The sequence below is a fragment of the Miniopterus schreibersii genome, assembly GCF_964146895.1.
Source record: "Miniopterus schreibersii genome assembly, chromosome: 5".
In the NCBI taxonomy this organism is placed as follows: Eukaryota; Metazoa; Chordata; class Mammalia; order Chiroptera; family Miniopteridae; genus Miniopterus; species Miniopterus schreibersii.
The window spans coordinates 65,176,796-65,194,486 of NC_138106.1; the positions used below are offsets into that span (position 1 = coordinate 65,176,796).

Below are 17,691 nucleotides of genomic sequence, written 5' to 3' on the forward strand. Positions count from 1 at the left end.
TTGATTACCTCTGTAACAACCCTATTTCTAAATAAGGTCACATTCTGAGGCACTGGGAGTTAGGCCTTTAACATATGAATCATTAGGGGGACAGGACTCAGCCCGTAACACATGGGTTGTAACCTTGGGCTTCAGAGCTTTCCCCTGTGCCTAGAATGCCACGCACCAACTTCGGCTGTCAAAGTGTGGGCTCCTTAGGAAGTGCCAGCACTGGACTCACGTGTGGGTGTCGCTCTTTAACCACTTGCTGATACCCTACTTAATTTCCCCAAGAGGGGGTCTGTGTGCTGTTCTCCCTCTGCAAGAGCCTCCTAACAAAAGCCTAGGAAGCTGAGCCATAGGCGACCAACAGGTCCCCAGCCTTCCTGATTTCCTCTCTGGTTTCTTTTATTCTGTTCCCTTCCCCACTTTCTTGCTTGTCAGGACATTTACCCTTTGGCCCTGTTAGTAATTCCCTCCCCTTTTCTTTATTGCCCTGGAATTATCTTCCTTTTCCCAGACTCCAGTCACTTTTTTCATGTTCTCACTCAGTGAAGGTGAGGAAATTGCAGAGTATGTGCCTTTTATTAGGTGATTCTGACTGCATCTTGCCTGATTGCCCTAAAAAATCCTTTAAAATGAGGACAACTGACTGATAGGTTTTTAAAAAGAAAAAATATTTTTATAAAATTATTTTTGGCTTGAGAAGAAAAGAAGCTAGTTGTTTCTCACTCAGGAGTGGATTTTTGGTTTGGCTTTCCCATGGCTTCCTGCCGTGTGTGTGACCTCAGGGCGCTGGTGGCCATCGTGTGTGGGCTGCTGACCACCATCGTTTTGGGACTGAGCATCTGGAGGGTCATTGTCAGGATCCAGAGAGGTAACGTCATCCTCCTATGTTTAACTTAGAGCAAGAGAAGGCATTGAGCCTCTGTCCCTGCCACCTGCCACAGAACTGAAAAGTGCCACTTCTAGGCTGAGGCTGTCCACCAAGGTGCTATTTATGAAATATAAAAGACAAGGGTCAATTGATGGGTGGCTTCTGGTTGTATATACATGACTCCATGTGTGTGAGTGGGCAAGGTGACAGATGGCACAGCTGAATTGGCCTCTTTATGCTCTTTTAACTACTGACTGAATGGATAGGAGAGTAATCATTAAAATCATTAATAGCCCATGTTTGGATTTGTTTAGCTAAATCTAAGAAAGGAAAATAGTTATGGACACACACATACACACTTAATCAAACATACACAGAATGAAATTTCATTTCAAGAAGGAAGTTTAAGAATGCTTTCTCTAGGATTGTAAATAAAATGATATCATGACTTGCACACAAAGTTCTCACTTTTCAGGTATAGAAAACTCAGAAATTAATGTAATTTAGAAAACAATTTTCCTGATTATTCAAGAAATATTTGTGAGTCGCCTGCTATGTGCTAGAGCTGACCGAGGGAAAGGGGATGGGAAGGGCAGTGATGTATAGAACGATGATGAAAGCAAGGCCCAGAAATGCACAACACTTTCCACAGCCCTCACACTGTTCCATTGGGCTGTGCAGGTTCTCTATCAGGAATTCAAAGCTGGATGTGCTCAGCACTCCCTTTTTATAGGAAACAGACAGTTTCTAACGAAACTGAGTAAATGAGGGTAAATAATGCCAGTCAGGAGAGGGCAGAAGGAAAGGCGGTCTGCCCTCTGAGAAGGTAGCTGCGGCGGACAGAGGGAGCACCACTCCTGTTGAAAAGACCCTCTGCAGGAAACAAAAGGAGTCGACACTTAGGCTACTGATGAAGCGGTAGCTGAGAATAGATCTGGTTTTTCCTTTCCCACCGAAGAATGATATTTCAAGGATACTGTATCCATAGGATTTAGAGAACTAGCATGGGAAAGTTTATCAGAACAAAAACAGTAAAATTTAAACTTGGGGAAAATCTGTTTTTGTTTGTTTGTTTAAGGTTTACAAAGTAGTTTAGTTGAAGTTTAAAAAATTATGAACTCTAGAGTTTGCCCGATTAGGGCTCCTAAATTTAGAAGACCTTATTTAAAGGTATACTTTTAAGAAATCTCCCCCCCCCCCCTTTTTCTTCCTTCCTTTATGACACCTATATTTTTTTAAAAAGATTTTACATTGCTTTTTTAATTTCAATTTTTTATTGTTGACACTATTGCAGATGCTCCCCCCCTTTGCCCACCTTCACCCAGCCCTGCCCCCCCCCTTTGGCTCTCACCACACTACCATCTGTGTCCATGGGCTATGCATATAATGACATCTACTTTTAAAGGGAAATTTGTGGTGACTTATAAAGGACACAGGTACAACAGGACCATTGAAATAAAGGATACAGTTACAACAGGACCATTGAAACAAGGACCAAAGAACAAAAACATCTTAAGAAAGAGGACAGGGTGGGGAACAGTCAAAGGCTAGGGGGAGTTGTTCATAATAAATACAAACATATCCCCGAGCCTTGTAAGTAACAAAGATCCCACGCAGAAGCATCCCAGCTCCTCAGAAAAGACAAACGTTTCATTCCTCTAAGCAGAATTTTAAATGGGCTCTTTATATAGGAGACACCCCTCAGTTTTTTGAGTAAGCCCAGTTGAAGAGAAGAAGGTTACTGCTATAATTTAAAGAGAAAGATTAAAAGACTGATAGTGCTTGCTGCTATATTTTGCCTTGTGCATTTTATTCAGATTTTGTTTTAGTTGGTAAATTTAGGTTCATTTCACTCTGCTCCCTTCCACTCGTTCCACTCCACTCTGCTCCATCTCTTTCCACCTCCTCTCATCCCATCTTATGTAATTATTGAATGGTCTCCCTTTGGTCCCTTTACTTGGGTATACAGATGAATTGTTTTTTAATTTATTTTTTTTTAAGGGGAGAGTCATGGGTATTTCATTATTTCATATTATAAAACAGACAATTTAAAAAATTCTTACTATATTGTGGGTACAATGCTAAAAAAATTCACATACCTTATTTCATTTAATCCTGTCAGCCACTTTTGAGGCAGGTATTATGTGTTACAGATGGGGAAACCGAGGCTTATAGAGTGTTTTAAAGCTTATGTAGTTGGAAGGTGTTGGGTCTGAATTTTATTTTAGTCATTCTGACTTCAGTATCTGTGCTCTACACCATTCTGCCTAACTAGAAGCAAGACAATGGTAACCCAAGTAATTAATTCATCTTTTCCTTTTGAGGCAAGTGTGGGGAAAACCGTAATTCACAAAGATATGCAGTAGGCCGTAGAATTAGAGCATTTTTGTTGTTTTGCTCAGCAAAGTCAGGCACTTTGGGACATCACATTGTCTTCAAGTCAATGAGATCTACTTTATTAATGCTGCTTACAGACTGTAGTGTACTGTTCTTGCTTTAATTTTAAGGTTTTCTGAGTCTTTAAATGGTATCTGCAGGTTTTCGACTGTGGAGTAACTGCCACAACTTTTCCACTGTTGCTATATTGTGCAAAAGTACTTTCTCCATGTTTGCAAAGTTATATGATTGCCTGCCACTGATCTAGTCTAGAAAGAGATGACATCAGACCGCATGTCCTGAAACACTGTTCGTTTTCTGACAGTATTCGTCCTGGTGACTGCCTTCAGGAGAAGGATTTCTCACATTCACACAGTCCCAACATCCACTAGCCATCAAATAAACTACAAATGAGCTTATTTCTTTCTAATTATTCTTTTTATTATTTTTAAATGAATTATTGGTTTAAATATCTGACAAGTGCTTCAAGGCACAGCCTCTAGAATGTCAATGATCTTCTGTGTCGTATAGAAAAGGTTTTTATCCTGCTCCTATTTTTTTTTTTTTAAGCCTCACCTGAGGATATTTTTTCCATTGCTTTTCAGAGTGGAAGGAGACAGAGACAGAGACAGAGACAGAGACAGAGAAATATCGGTGTGCGAGAGACACATGGATTGGTTGCCTCCCCCGTGCGCCCTGGCCGGGCTGGGCCTGCAACGGAGGCACCTGCCCCTGGCCGGAATTAAACCTGGGACCCTTCAGCCCGCAGGCTGACTCTCTAACCACTGAGCCAAACTGGCCAGGGCTCTGCTCCTATTTCTTAACAAGGCCTCTTGGAAAAGAGCATGGTTCAAGGCTCTGGTCCTGATGAAGTTGGCAGCATTTCATGTGAGTAGATGAAACTTCTTTTAGGATTGCTAGGATAGTCCTCGGTATTTTTATGTGCTGCTGCTGAAAACATTATAATAATAATGATCTATTTTTCACCAAAGAAAAATCATGATATTTTTGAAATAATATATATTCAAATATATATATTTATATAAATATATATTTGTAAATATATATTTATAAGTAAATATGTTAAATATTTGAATATATATTAAATATATTAAATAAACAGATTTATAAACATATAAATAATATAGAAGTAAGCAGATACAAACATGTATCAATCCACAAAAATATTGCCAAGTGTAATACTTTATTTTTCTCCCAGGAATAATATGTCCTATGCATTTGAAATTTTGTTTGATAAAAATTTTTCTAAACATGTGGGTGGCTTTTGCAATTTCCAAATGGAGCTGAAGACTTTAGAATTTTTGTCTTGAATATATCAGGTTGCCTGAAGCTCTTCATTTAGAGTTTCACATAGCCGTCTCCTTCTTTGATGGTTTAGGTTTTAGGTTAAATGTCACCTCCTCAAAGAGACCTTTCCTACCCACCCAGTCGAAGATTATCACCCCATTTGCTCTCTTTCACATGCATTTTTTTTCATAGCTTTTATCACCTCAGAATTTCTTACTTATTTCTTTGCTAGTTGACTGTCTCCCCATTTCTAGAATGAAAGAGCTTAGTATTTCCTGTACCTAAAACAGTACTTGAAATATAGTTGCCAATACAGGATTGATAAGTAAATGAAAGAATTATGTGAAAAAAGGAACTGAACTAAGAATTGTCAAATAGCTATATTCAAAAGTGAAATAACAGTTACCAATTCCTCATGATTTGCCTCAAAATACTAAAATAAATGTAATCCTGGATTTGTTTACATAGGTAATACAAACACTATTTTATAGATTTTCTTCCTCTGCTCCAAGCCAAGGAACATATTGACCATTTCTGAGACTTTGGCTTCATTAAGATCTCTCCGATGGCATGTGGCCTCTTTTGTTTAACCACACTATCAACAATCTTGTAGGACGCTTTTGTGCTGGAGCAAATCCAAAGTTTGACAGCCCTCCAACCTTTTCACATTGGGCATTCTTCATAGAACAAAATCCACCTTACCTTATGTATTTTCAGAATGGGCAGACAATAAGGGGCTCCATCTCTGCTGGCGTTGTGCTTCCAATAGCAAGAACCTTGCAGCACAAGAAGCCACATGGCTTTTCTGTTCCATCACACTGATGATAAAAGTAAAATTAAAACATCATAAAGCTTTATTGTCTATCTTTCCATTGACATTTTCTAAATTGAGCTAGGCCTGAGATGAACATAGACAGATGTCCATAATGATAATAGTAGGGCTGTTTTCTTTCACTCTTACCAATGGGAGAGTATCTTAACCTCATAACATATTAGCAACGATGATCATGCCTTATTCAACCATATCCTATGCCTTTTCTGGATAACAGGAATTCCTGCTCTCTGGCGTCAAGACTGCCTTTCCCGATGCTCTAGCCTTTATTCCCTATCACAGGACTTGCTTATGCCTCAGCTAACAAGAGACTTCAGTAGGTCAAAATATTACCAAGCCACAAGGTTAGACTTAATAGCATTGAAATTCTTGCACAATAAGAAATGTGTGTTGTGGGGGAGAGGTCAAGAAGAGTTTATTGGTTTTCAGAAAATAATTTGTCCACAGATACTTGGCCTTCATTTTGCTGAATTACAGTACTTCTTCAAGAGATAAACTTGATAGTAAATCAGACTCATATGACTGTTCCTGGAGGACAGGTTGCATTTGGGAGTTTTAACAAATGTGTCCAGAAAGAAGTGTCCTTCTGAATAGAGGAAGTTGGGTTTTAGGCAGCTATAGTGTTATGTTGATCCTGCTGTTGTAAATCTCTCTTCTGGTCCGTTACAGGTCCCCCTTCTTGCTTCTTCATAGAACCACCCTCTAAATCAAGGAAATCATTCCTATGAAAGGCAAGGGAAGTTTCTGAGCAATAAATCTTATGTAACTGGCTGAGGGGCATGAATTATTTTAACATCAGAATTAGTGACATTTAAATTGCTGATTACATTTTTAAAGTTACTTTTTAAGAGAATTTTTATATTTGAGCCCAAACTGATGACAATTACCAGGAAGCAAGATCTCAAATGCTCCCTAAAGGAAATTTATTTATGTATTTATGTATTTATTTATTTATTTATTGTTGACAGTATTACAAATGTCCCCCATCCCCTGCCCCCCTCCACCCAACCTCCGCCCACCTCAGGCCTTCACCACACTATTGTCTGTGTCCATGGGTTATGCACATATGCATATATGTTCTTTGGTTAATTTCTTCCCATCCCCTCCATACTCCCCCACCCTAAAATCTGTCATTCTGTTCCATGCATCCATGCCTGACGTCACTTTCTTAAATTAAGAGGCTAGAATTTTGGCTTATTGGATTTTTCCTTGATTTTCAGATATATTAGATCATTTTAGTTGAAATTCTGAATACAACCAGAGCTCATGGGTCTTTGGTAAGACATGTTATAGAAAAAGATCTACTATAGAATATGGTGATGAAGAGTGCGTACATTAGAGTTGGGGGGGGGAGTACAAGAGTAGGGAGAAAAAAAAGCTCTGGAGCCAGACTGCCTGGGTTCAAATTCCAATGCCAGCACTTACTAGCAGAGTTCATTTGAGCAAGTTCCTCATTTCTGCCTCAATTTTCCTATTTGGGGAGTAATAATAAACCCTACCTTATAAGGCTGTTATGAAGATTAACTGAGTCCATATTTTTACAGGTTTAAGAAGATGTCTAGTAAACTATGATTGCTCAATAAATGCTGACTACTATTTTTAATTTATGAATTTTTAGATAATTTAGTGCACAGTTTTCTCCACTCCCTGAATTTACCTTGAATAGATGCCATGACCTAGATTAGACCTTTGGATTGAAGCAATTTATCAAACTGAAGGTCTACAATAGGTTTAATCATTAAACTCAATTGACTAGCAAAAAACAGAAACAGAAACCATTCTAAGAACGGCCATATCTTCCTGCATTTGTTTATTTTTAAAATATTTATATTATACTAAACCATCAAGGAAAAATTTATTAAAATATGAACAGTTTATGGAAATATGTAAGTAGTTAATATTGAACAACATTTACCTTCAGTAAAGATTACACTTTATGTATGCTATCTGTTTAAATTTTTTTCCCATAGTGGATTGAACTTTCCTAAATATTGTTCTTTCATTTAAGAGTAAACTTTACCCTCACCCAAATATTCCAAATTTTTGGCCTGGGGCAAATAACAGATGCCTGGGTTAAAAACCCTTAGACTCTGAACCAGACACTAGAGTTTCCTGATGGGATTTCTTTGACTGAGGAAAGATATTTTTATTCCCCCCCTTACTCCAACTAGGAGTGGAGGTACAGGCCTTTAGCGGAAGGTTTTAAGTGTACCTGGCTGGGAGTCAGGCGGTGTTCAGTGTCTGCTGTAGCCGTGGGTGTTCCTTGCCAGCCAACCTTCCCACCTCTACTCGCCACGCCTTGTTCTGATTCTGTCACCACAGATTACTTTAGTCTCCTTGAACTTCATATAAAAAGAATCATACAGCATTTTCTCTTTTATAGCCTGAATACTTTCATTAACATAATGTTTTAAGATGCCTCTATGTTGTTGTGTTTACTGCTTTTATTGCCAAATAATCAACATGCCATTGTATGAATAAAGCATGATTTGTTTATTCAGGCTTCTGTTGAACTGTTGGGTGGTTTCTTCTTCCTTTTCTGGCTGCCATGAATAAAATTTCCAGAACCGAGTTCTCTGGAAAGCAAATCCTAAATTGAAGATTTGTTTGCATAAAGGTTGCGGCGGGTACTCATGGGATCAATACTTTTGGAGGAATGATGAAGGCAGGATTGGGTAGAAGGAAAACTTGAACTGCAACACAACTGAAGTTGGGTTGGCCCTTCAGAGTTGCCCTCTGTATTGCAGATATCTATTGCTGCAGAACGGAGCATCCCAAAACTTAGTGGCTTAAAACAATGACCATTTATTATGTTTCATGGTTTTCCTGGGTCCAGAATTTCAAAGCAGCCTTCTTGGTTAGTTCTGGATCAGGATGTCTCATAAAGTTACCCTCAGATGGCGGCTGGAACTGGGGTCATCTGAAAATCTCCTTCACTCATGTGTGGTGTCTGGGCTGAAAAGACTGAAAAAAACTGGAACAGCTAAAGCTCCTCGTGCTTCTCTATCCCTGTGTAGTTTCTCTTCTTGATATCTCCAGCGTGGAGGCTTCAGAGTAGCCAGGTTTTTTCACATGTCACCTGTAGGCTCAAGTCTCCCAAGGCACATATCCTGAGTGAGAGAGAGCCGGGTGGAAGCCAAATCACCTCCTGTGATCTGGCCTGGAAGTCACAGAGCCTCATTTCTCCCACTCTGTTGGTTGAGGCAGACACAAAAGTGCGCTTGATTCCAGGAGAGGGAACTAAGCCCCACCTCTCAGCGGAGAAGTGTCATTGTCATCCTGTAAGAGTGACATGGGGCACCTGGTACAGCTGTCTTTGGAAAATATGCTCTGTGAGGTATCAAGGCCGAGGGATGAACCTAGTTCCTGGCATTGACCAGCCAGGGCAGTGGTTCTGAGGATCCTGAACGAGCGGACTCTCTTAAGTTGAGGCAGTCTCTAGACTCGGACTCAGCTAAGTGTTCTCAGTTGCCAGCATTGCACAAAGCTGGAGGAATGAGTGCCTCAGTCCCACAGGGGAGCATCCGGGTGGCAGACGATGACACCCGCCGCAGGCGCTAGAGGCATTCTTGTGCAAGTCTCTTTGTAGGTGGATATTTCCATTAATTTTGCATCTCTGTCTAGGAATGGAATTTCTGTATCACAGGTAAGTGTATCTTTAGCTTTATAAGAGAAAGAAACACAGCCTTTCAGAATGGCTGTACCATTTGAAATTCCACAGCAATTTGCTAGAGTTCCAGTTTTTACACATCCTCAGGTGATTTTACACATCCTCAGGTGATTTTACACATCCTCAGGTGATTTTACACATCCTCAGGTGATTTTACACATCCTCAGGTGATTTTATACATCCTCAGGTGATTTTACACATCCTCAACAACGTTTGGCATTGTCAGTTTTGTAATTGTAGCCATTCTGGTGGGGTTTGAAATGGTATTTCATTGTGCTTTTAAATTACATTTCTCTGAGATGCTGAGCATTTTCATGTGTTTAGTGCCGGTTAGTCCATGTATCTTCTTTTATAAACTGTCTACTTAAGTCTTGTACACATTTGAAAAAAACAGAGCTGTTCATATTCTTATAAGTAATGCATATATTTTACAATTTACAAATTACAATTCAAATTTACATTTAGATTTACAACTCTAATTTACACTTCTGGGTGCACTTCCTTCGTCATATATATATATTTACATATATATAAATTTATTTATATATTTATATATGTATAAAATTTTATATATATAATTTTCTCCTGCTCTATTGCTTCCATTTTCATTTCTTAACAGTGCCTTTTCATGAGCAGTAGTATTAGGTTTTAAGTCAAATGCATCAATTTTTTCTTTTATGTTTAATGCTTTTTGTGTGTTCTTTTAAAAAAAATCTTTGCCTTTCTCAAAGTTGCAAAGATATACTCATATGTTTTCTTAGATAAGCTTTATAGTTTTAGCTTTTGCTTTTAAATCTATGGTCCATCTCAAATTGTGTCTTGAGTGTGGTATGTTTACCCAGTTGGTTCAGCACCATTTGTTGAAAAACCTTTCCTTTTCCAATTGAATTGCCTTAGCATGTTTTTAAAATCAACTGACTAAGTTATGTTTAACCTACTTCTAAACTCTTTATTCTATTTTATTGATATATGAATATCTTTATTCTGATATACTTGTCTTTAAAAAAAAAATTTAATTGATTTTTTTAGAGAGAGGAAGGGAGAGAAAGAGAAATATCGATGTGAGAGAGAAACAGCAATCTGTTGCCTCCCGAACATGCCGCGACTAGGGATCAAACCCAAACCCTAGGTGTGTGCCCTGACGGGCATTAGAACCAACAGCCTCTTGGTGCACAGGACGATGCCACCCGGCCAGGGCTGATACACTGCCTTGAGTGCTATGGCTATGTAGTAGGCCATAAAATTAGTAACGTGAGTTCCTCTTTTAAAAGTTCCTTTTGGCCTCTCTAGGTCTTCTATTTCGCTGTAAGATTTTAAAATCAGTTTGTAAATTTCTACATAAACAGGTCTTTAGTTTTTGGATTTTAGCTGTATCCCTTTGGGGGAAATGAGTACCTTAACAACTCTGAGTCTTTCACATATACATGTTATATGTCTCCGTTTATTTAGATCTTTAAGATTTTCTCTCAATGAGGTCTTGCACATATGTTATTAAATTTATTTCCAAAAACTTTATGAATTTTATTCTACTTTAAATGGAAATGATTTTTATAATATTTTTCCAATTGCTAATATGTGGAAATAATTGATTTTTTTGTATATTTATTGCATTGCAAAACCTTGCTAAATTCACTTATCAATTCAAGTAGCTCTTTTCGAGACACCTTAGGGTTTTAAACATATTTAATGATGTTATCTGCAACAAAAGATAATTCTATTTCTTCCTTTCTTAACTTTGTGTTTTTATTTCCTTTCCTTGTCTATAGCACTGGCTAGCATCTTCAATACACTATTGAATAAAAGTGGTTAGAGAAAGTATATTAAGCTTTCTCCTGTCAGTCTAAGTGGGGAAAGCATTCACCATTATGCTATTAAGTATCTATTAGTGGAAGGATCGACACAGGTGAGTCTGACCAGCTTGAGGCAGTTCTCTTTCATTCCTTGTTTGTTGAGAGTTTTTAAAAAAAGTCAGCTGCTTTTTGCCTCCTGCACTCATTGAAATGATCATATTGTTTCCCCTCTTTATTTTGCCATATGGTGAATTAAACTAATTGATTTTTCTATTCTTAAACCAATCTTGCACTCCTGGGATCAATCTTACTTGGTCATGATGCATCACAGATTTTATGTATTGCTGGATTTAACTTGCTACTATTTTTGAAGGATTTTTGCATCTGTATAAATGAAATCAATTGGTATGTAATTTTGTTTTCTTGTTATGTCTTTGTCATATTTTAGTATCAAAGTTATTCTAGGATTATGAACTATTTGGGAAGTTCATGGCTTTCTCTATTTTCTGAAAGAGTATATATGAGATTGGTATTATTTCTTCCCTAATTCATCAGTAAAATTGTCCGGATCAGTAGTCGGTTGCTTTCAGGAGTTTCGCCTTCTCTCTGAGTTTTAGCAGCTTGATCACGATGAGTCTAAGTGCGGTTTTCCTTGTATTTATTTTGCTTATGCTTTATTGAGCTTCTTGGATCTGTAGGTTAAAGTTCTTAACCAAATTTGAAAAAAACTGACCATTATTCCTTCAGATATTTTCTCTCTTCTCCTCTCTAAAACTCCAGTTGCATATATGTTAGACCACTTGAAATTGTCCCTGAAGCACTCTTTATTTTTTAAAACTCTTTTCTCCCTAGATGTGAGGGAAGTTCACACACACACTTAGAGCCTTTTTTCTCTCTGGCTTCCTCCGTTCTAGAATATCTCCCTTCAGTTTCCTGGTGATATGGTAACCAAGTCCTTTCACACCTTAACCCGTGAAGACTGCAGCTTTCTGCTGGATTTTCAGCCACGCCTCTTTACCTTTGTCGACTGGGTAGAGCTCTTGTTGGAAAGACTGTATAAACTTGGAATATCTTTCAGTTTCTGTCTGCTTTTCATGGCTGTCCCATGTCTCTAGTAATTTGTTGGTTTTACTTGTGTCCAGAGTTTAAAATCATTATCTGTGGGAGCATTAAAATGGTACAATCTACTCCATCATTCCTGGAAGTAGAACTCCTCCTTCCTGTATTCTTAAGCTTAATTAATTTGTTCAACATCCACCTTGTCTTCAAATTTAAAGGCCCCAGTGTCCCCAACCCAAAATAACCAGTTGGTAGATCGTAGTAATCAAATCTCAGGCATGCTTCCTAAATCTATTGACACACAACCTCCTTAGAGGTACTGATTTAGATTGCATCCCTCATTTAACTGGCCTTACTTGCCTCAGTCACTTCCCATATTGCTTGAGGTATCCTCCTAAAAAAAAACAAAACATTCCTCTTTAAGTTGTTCACTTGTTTCAAGACCTCTCTAGGCTCCTGCAGGATTAAATCCACTTGGCTTGATCTATGAAAACCACTCATAATCCAATCTGTCCCTGCAATTGCTCCATATAGGACCTGTGCTCCTGCTATATTAAGCTTTTCTCTATTCCTTGGACATATCAGAACTTTCCATGTTTTTGTATTTTGTACTTTGTACCCTGCCTTCTTGGGCTATCCATTCACATTTGGCTTTTCTGGACTTAGTCTTAAAATTCAATTCAAATACCACCCTTTCCGGAAAGTCTTCCCTGGATAGGCTACCTCTGTTCTCAACATCTCTCTTCTATATTCTTGCAGAACTTACAAATTTGCATGTTGAGTTGGTTGGTCTCCTAATCTAATCTAATCTAATCTAATCTAATCTAATCTAATCTAATCCAATCCAATCTAATCTATAATCTATAATCTATATAATATATTTCCCTAAGTAGGTTCTCATCTTCTCCGTCAAGGTGTTGTGTCTTTCAAATACGGTTTTTTAGTATCTATGATGCCTTGTTAGATTTCTTTACCCTGTAATATTACAAAGAATATATCTCAGCAATGCTACTCAAAGTAATGATTTTACTTATGGAAATTAAAGGCCACAGACCCCAAAGGAGAAACTAATCAGCCAGTTCATATAGTATTCTGTCATTTTTTTTTTAAGGAACATTTGTCCCCCCATCAAGCACTCCTATAGGGTACTGCAGTAATGGTGGAACCTGGGAAAATGGCAGATGCATTTGTACAGAAGAGTGGAAAGGATTGAGTTGTACAAGGGGTAAGTTTCTTGGGATAACACTAGGGCGTGAGGTTTAGGTGACTCTTGTATTAATGACAGTAGCAAAGCTTCTCAAAGTTTCTGTTAATGATAATAGTAACAATGGGCATAATAATGATGGCTTTAAGATGTATTTATTAGCTCAATAGCAAAAGCTGAGTTTTCTTCTTGGGCTATTTACCTGTATGTTCAATACGCCTTGTCTGTTTACCAACTCTCAAGTTTCTCTGTAAACTCGACATTGCTTTTCCTTCTGGATGCGAAATGATTTTCTCAGGTCCTTTCAACTGGGGATAAGCTACATCACGCCATTTCAAATATCACAATTCTATCACATTTAACTTTTCTGAAATCAAGAAGCATCTATCTAAGTACACACTTGGATGAAGTTTTTGTCCTTTCTTCCTCTCTCTTGAAGAGATGTTATTATTTTACTGGTTGGACTTCAATCAATGGTATCTCAGAATCGAAGTTCAAAGTCACCTGTTGATCGGCAGTGCTTTCAGCATTCTGCGCGCTTCGTGCTGCGTGCTGAGGACCCAGAGCTCCCAGGGCACGCTCCTGCCATTTGCTGCGCTCCTGCCAGCCAGCGTGTCCCGCACATCCATGACTTTGGCCTTTCTGCTTTGACCCGCATCCTCACGATGCTCTTTGCCACTCTAAGCTCTAGGTCTTCAAGATTTCAACTAATTAACACATTATTCTTGCTCACGTGTCAGTGATCACATCCCACCTCTACCAAGTTATATATTGTGCACATTTTAACAGGAACCTGTTACTTAATATACTAATTATTCTAATGGTAATAACTTAACCAAATAAGAAAATATGAAGTTCTTGGTGGGCCAGTGAATCCTATAAGTTTTCTATTCTTCAAATTGTACTAGATAGGTTTTGAACTTTGACTTGTATGTGGTTTGAAATTTGAAAAAGAAACGTATAATTTAAAATGAAACAAAATTTTTCCTTTTTATTTTAGCTAATTTCTGTGAAAATAGCACCTATGGTGATTTTACTTTTCCCAGAATTATAGCTGGAAGATATGGATCTTCCTTTCAAGTATGTGGCAAGAACACTCCAAATGGTATGTGCTTTTCTAAACATCTCCCTTGTTTAGGCATACAAATCACTATACTGGGTCATACTTATCCCTCCAACTAGTATTAGGTCCCTGAAAGAGACATCAAGGAAGGCTTTGTAGAGGGCTTGGCTCCCTTTTCTGATGCCAATGTTCAAAGTTTAGGGTGTTATCTCACATAACTAATTTTCCTGAAAACCTTAATAGGGATCAGTTGTAAATTCCTTTTATTATTTCTTCAATTGGTTTATTTTTCCAGCTTACTCTGTCTCCTGGAGTTTGATCAGGTTAATGTCTGCTTTTTAAAGTTAAGTAGTTTGTTTCAATTTAAAAAATTAGCTACACTATTGATATACACCTTACCTGTGAAAGGGCACACATACAGGAGCATGCAGTTGCTGTGGCCATCTTTGCAAACACTGTCTTTTCTTCTCCTTTTTATTAAAGCGGGCAAGCCAAGAGCAACCCGGCTGTGCAATCTTAATGAAGATAAAGAGATGGTATTAGAAAATGTGACAATAGGAAGCTGCGATATAAATCTGGAAAGTCTGGAAAAGCAGGTATGCCCTGTGGCCCATGTGATGGGCAACTGGAAAAAGTCAGATGGTCAAATCAATGCTTTTAGAAACTTTCAAATTAGAAATAACAAAAACTAATAGCTAAGCTTTTTTGTTTTTTTCAAGTTGACATCTGTTTGTGAAAAAGGATAGTTGAACATGTTGGTTTGGCAAATTTCAGCAAATGATAACCTATAGCACATTTTAAATGGCCTCATCTTTTTAAACCAGTAAAGTTTTGACCAAAGTAGATCCCTGACATTTGAGGCCAAAAGAAAGATATTTTAGTGGTCTACTGGATCAGAACAAAGATGAAAAAACTATGACCAGAGACCTTTTGAGACAGGAAACTCCAGAACCTGATGGTAGTCTCAGGGCTGTATCCATGAGCAGGTAAAATGGGAAATACATCTCAGTAAATATTTTTCATTCAAATTAGATTAGTTTGACTAAAGATATATCCAAATGCAAATGCACAGAATTACTAATACCTGGGGCCAGACAAGGGGTGGAAGAGGAAACTTATCTTTATATGATTCTTCTAGGTGCCAGGCATGCTACATATTATCTTATTTAGTTTTTACAGAACCTCTGAGAGTTAGATGTTATTCCTATATTATAGATAATTATAGCTAATAACACTAATTATTGAGCACTGACTGCCTGCTAAATGCTGCTGAACATTTTACATATGCTATTTTATCATATTTAATTCCTGTTTCACCCCAATAGATAAGTATTAATGCATTCACTTTATAGGTAAGGAAACTGTGGCTCTGAGAGGTGCAGTATTTTGCCTGGTGAATCACAGCCAAAAGTGATGGTGCTGCTTTAGACATTAAAGTCCACACTGTACCATACTAGCTCCCTAATTATAGGTGGGCAGGGGTGGGGGCGGGAGTGGCGATGGTAGTAGGGTGCGGAGGTGGCTGCCAACCACGTAGGTTGTTCCAGCCACGCAGACTGTGGGAGAGACTTCTTGTTCTGGAATCTGACAAGCCAGCGTTTGACTGTTAGCTCTGCCACTTCTAAGCTGCATGAACTTTGGGTGAGCTCCTTACCCTCTCTACGGCTTTAAATAGGGATGGCATGCTCAGCCCACAGTGTTGTTTTGCATATTAAATGTGATGACACCTGTAAAACATTTAGCAGTGCCTAGCACATAGCAGGGACATGGCTACTGAAGGAAAGCATTGTTTCTGTCTACTGATTGGATATTGCTTCCAACTCTCTCCGAAGCTGAATAGCCTGTGACCTTAGTTTGATTTTTGAAATGATGCTGCCATCTAGTGAAAAACTGAGAGAGGGAGAGAAGTTGACCCCCACGACCACTAAGGGCAGGATTAATGTTGTAGGTGCACAGCAGAACCTGGGGGCCAGCTGGGACCTGGGGTTGTCTAGGTCAGTGCTGCCCAAACTATCTGTGCTGAAAAGCTAGTTTAAAAAAATTTCCAATTGCAGACCAATAATCTTACAAAATACAATAAAAATAAATAACTTGGAAAATGAAATGAAAAAAACATAAAATACAGATCCATTTAAAAATTATTATATGCAACAGCATAGAATTGTTACGTAAGTTTACAATTGTTATAAAACTTATACAAGAAAAGAAACAAATAATAAAAAACTGAGTGGAGATTGAGGAGACTGAGGCTCAACTAAATTCCAGCTTATTCATTTGTAGTTGCTTGAAAAGTGTTTAGATGTAGTTATATAGAATTAGGGGGTTTTGTTTTTGTTTTTAACAGATAGATGAAATCTCAACAAGTTCTTCAAATATTTCTGTTGAAGCCCAGATTTTAACATCTGATACCTCTATGTTAACTCCTGACAATATCACTTCTGCTTCTCGAGTGGTTGGACAGATCTTCAACACATCCAGAAATGCTACACCCGAGGTAAAGCTCACAAGGTGTTTTAAAAAGGGGGCAAGAAAGAAAGAAAGTCATCCCAAACTTTATTCCCTATTCCAGGATATGGACCTGGGCATGATTTCGATCGCTGAAAACCATTTTGCAGAGCACTCTTTCTGTGAGATGCTCAAAGAAATAAAAAAGGGCTCTTTGTCCAAATATTCTCTTTCAGGATAGTCACAATGATCATTATCACGTTAAATCTGGAACACCTGTAACAAACAAATCTATTTCATTTCATTAATATGTTCACCAACTGCATTTGATCTCAGCATCCCTACTCAGTTCTAAGTAACTGGTGTTCCAAGGAACTCACTTTGAAATATGATATTTTAAACTGTGATCTCTTTCTGCTAAGCATATTTGTATTTTAGTTTTGGCTTTAAAAAAACTTAGGCCTAGTTTACATTTCTGTATTATAAACTGCTAAACTCTGGTACCTGAAGACAAGAACCATAGTCAACATTTACCAATTGGCACAGCTTGGGTACTGGTCAAACAGGGCTATAAACCACCAATACGGACTGACCCAGTGTTTACCAGTTGAATATCACCATGGCCTGAAGTTATCTACTCCTTTCTTCTATTCCCTTTAAATGTGTTAGTTCAAAAAAATTATGTTACACTGTCCTAGCTCCTTTGGACATTAAGTGGGATTAAAGTCATGAGTTAATAAAAATAGATTTGAAAAATAAAAATAATGACCACCAAATGTAGAATTTATGCAAAAATGAGCCAGTAAAGACAGAAGAGTATTAATAACCCCAAAGAGGCAGTTATACAGTGACCAGATGCCAAGAGATCCTTTCCAATGCACTCCTGATATTTTAATTGTAAGAAAACTAGAAATAACTTTACTAAGTCCACTAGTTACACTAAGTGTAACTAATAAGTTATATTAAATATTGTGAGCCATAATGTTCTGACAATCAAAGCCCTGCACTCCTCTTGTTTTGCTTCTGCTTTTGTATTCAAGCATCTGCTTTTGTGTTTTTGGGGATGAGGTGGAGATTCTGTGAAAGAC

At 38.0% G+C, this 17,691-nt stretch overlaps 1 protein-coding gene across 1 annotated transcript in view; it reads left to right on the forward strand.

Moving 5' to 3' along the window:
* Nucleotides 1-741: 741 nt before the first annotated feature.
* The window catches only part of ADGRG7 (adhesion G protein-coupled receptor G7), a gene marked incomplete at both ends in the record, with an annotated part of 46,335 nt that continues 29,385 nt past the window's right edge, over nt 742-17,691 (forward strand). Inside the window, 5 exons of the mRNA XM_081137997.1 lie at nt 742-856; nt 13,003-13,116; nt 14,096-14,200; nt 14,642-14,754; nt 16,503-16,652. Coding sequence (XP_080994123.1) covers nt 742-856; nt 13,003-13,116; nt 14,096-14,200; nt 14,642-14,754; nt 16,503-16,652 — 597 coding nt within the window. The remainder of the gene's footprint in view (nt 857-13,002; nt 13,117-14,095; nt 14,201-14,641; nt 14,755-16,502; nt 16,653-17,691) is intronic.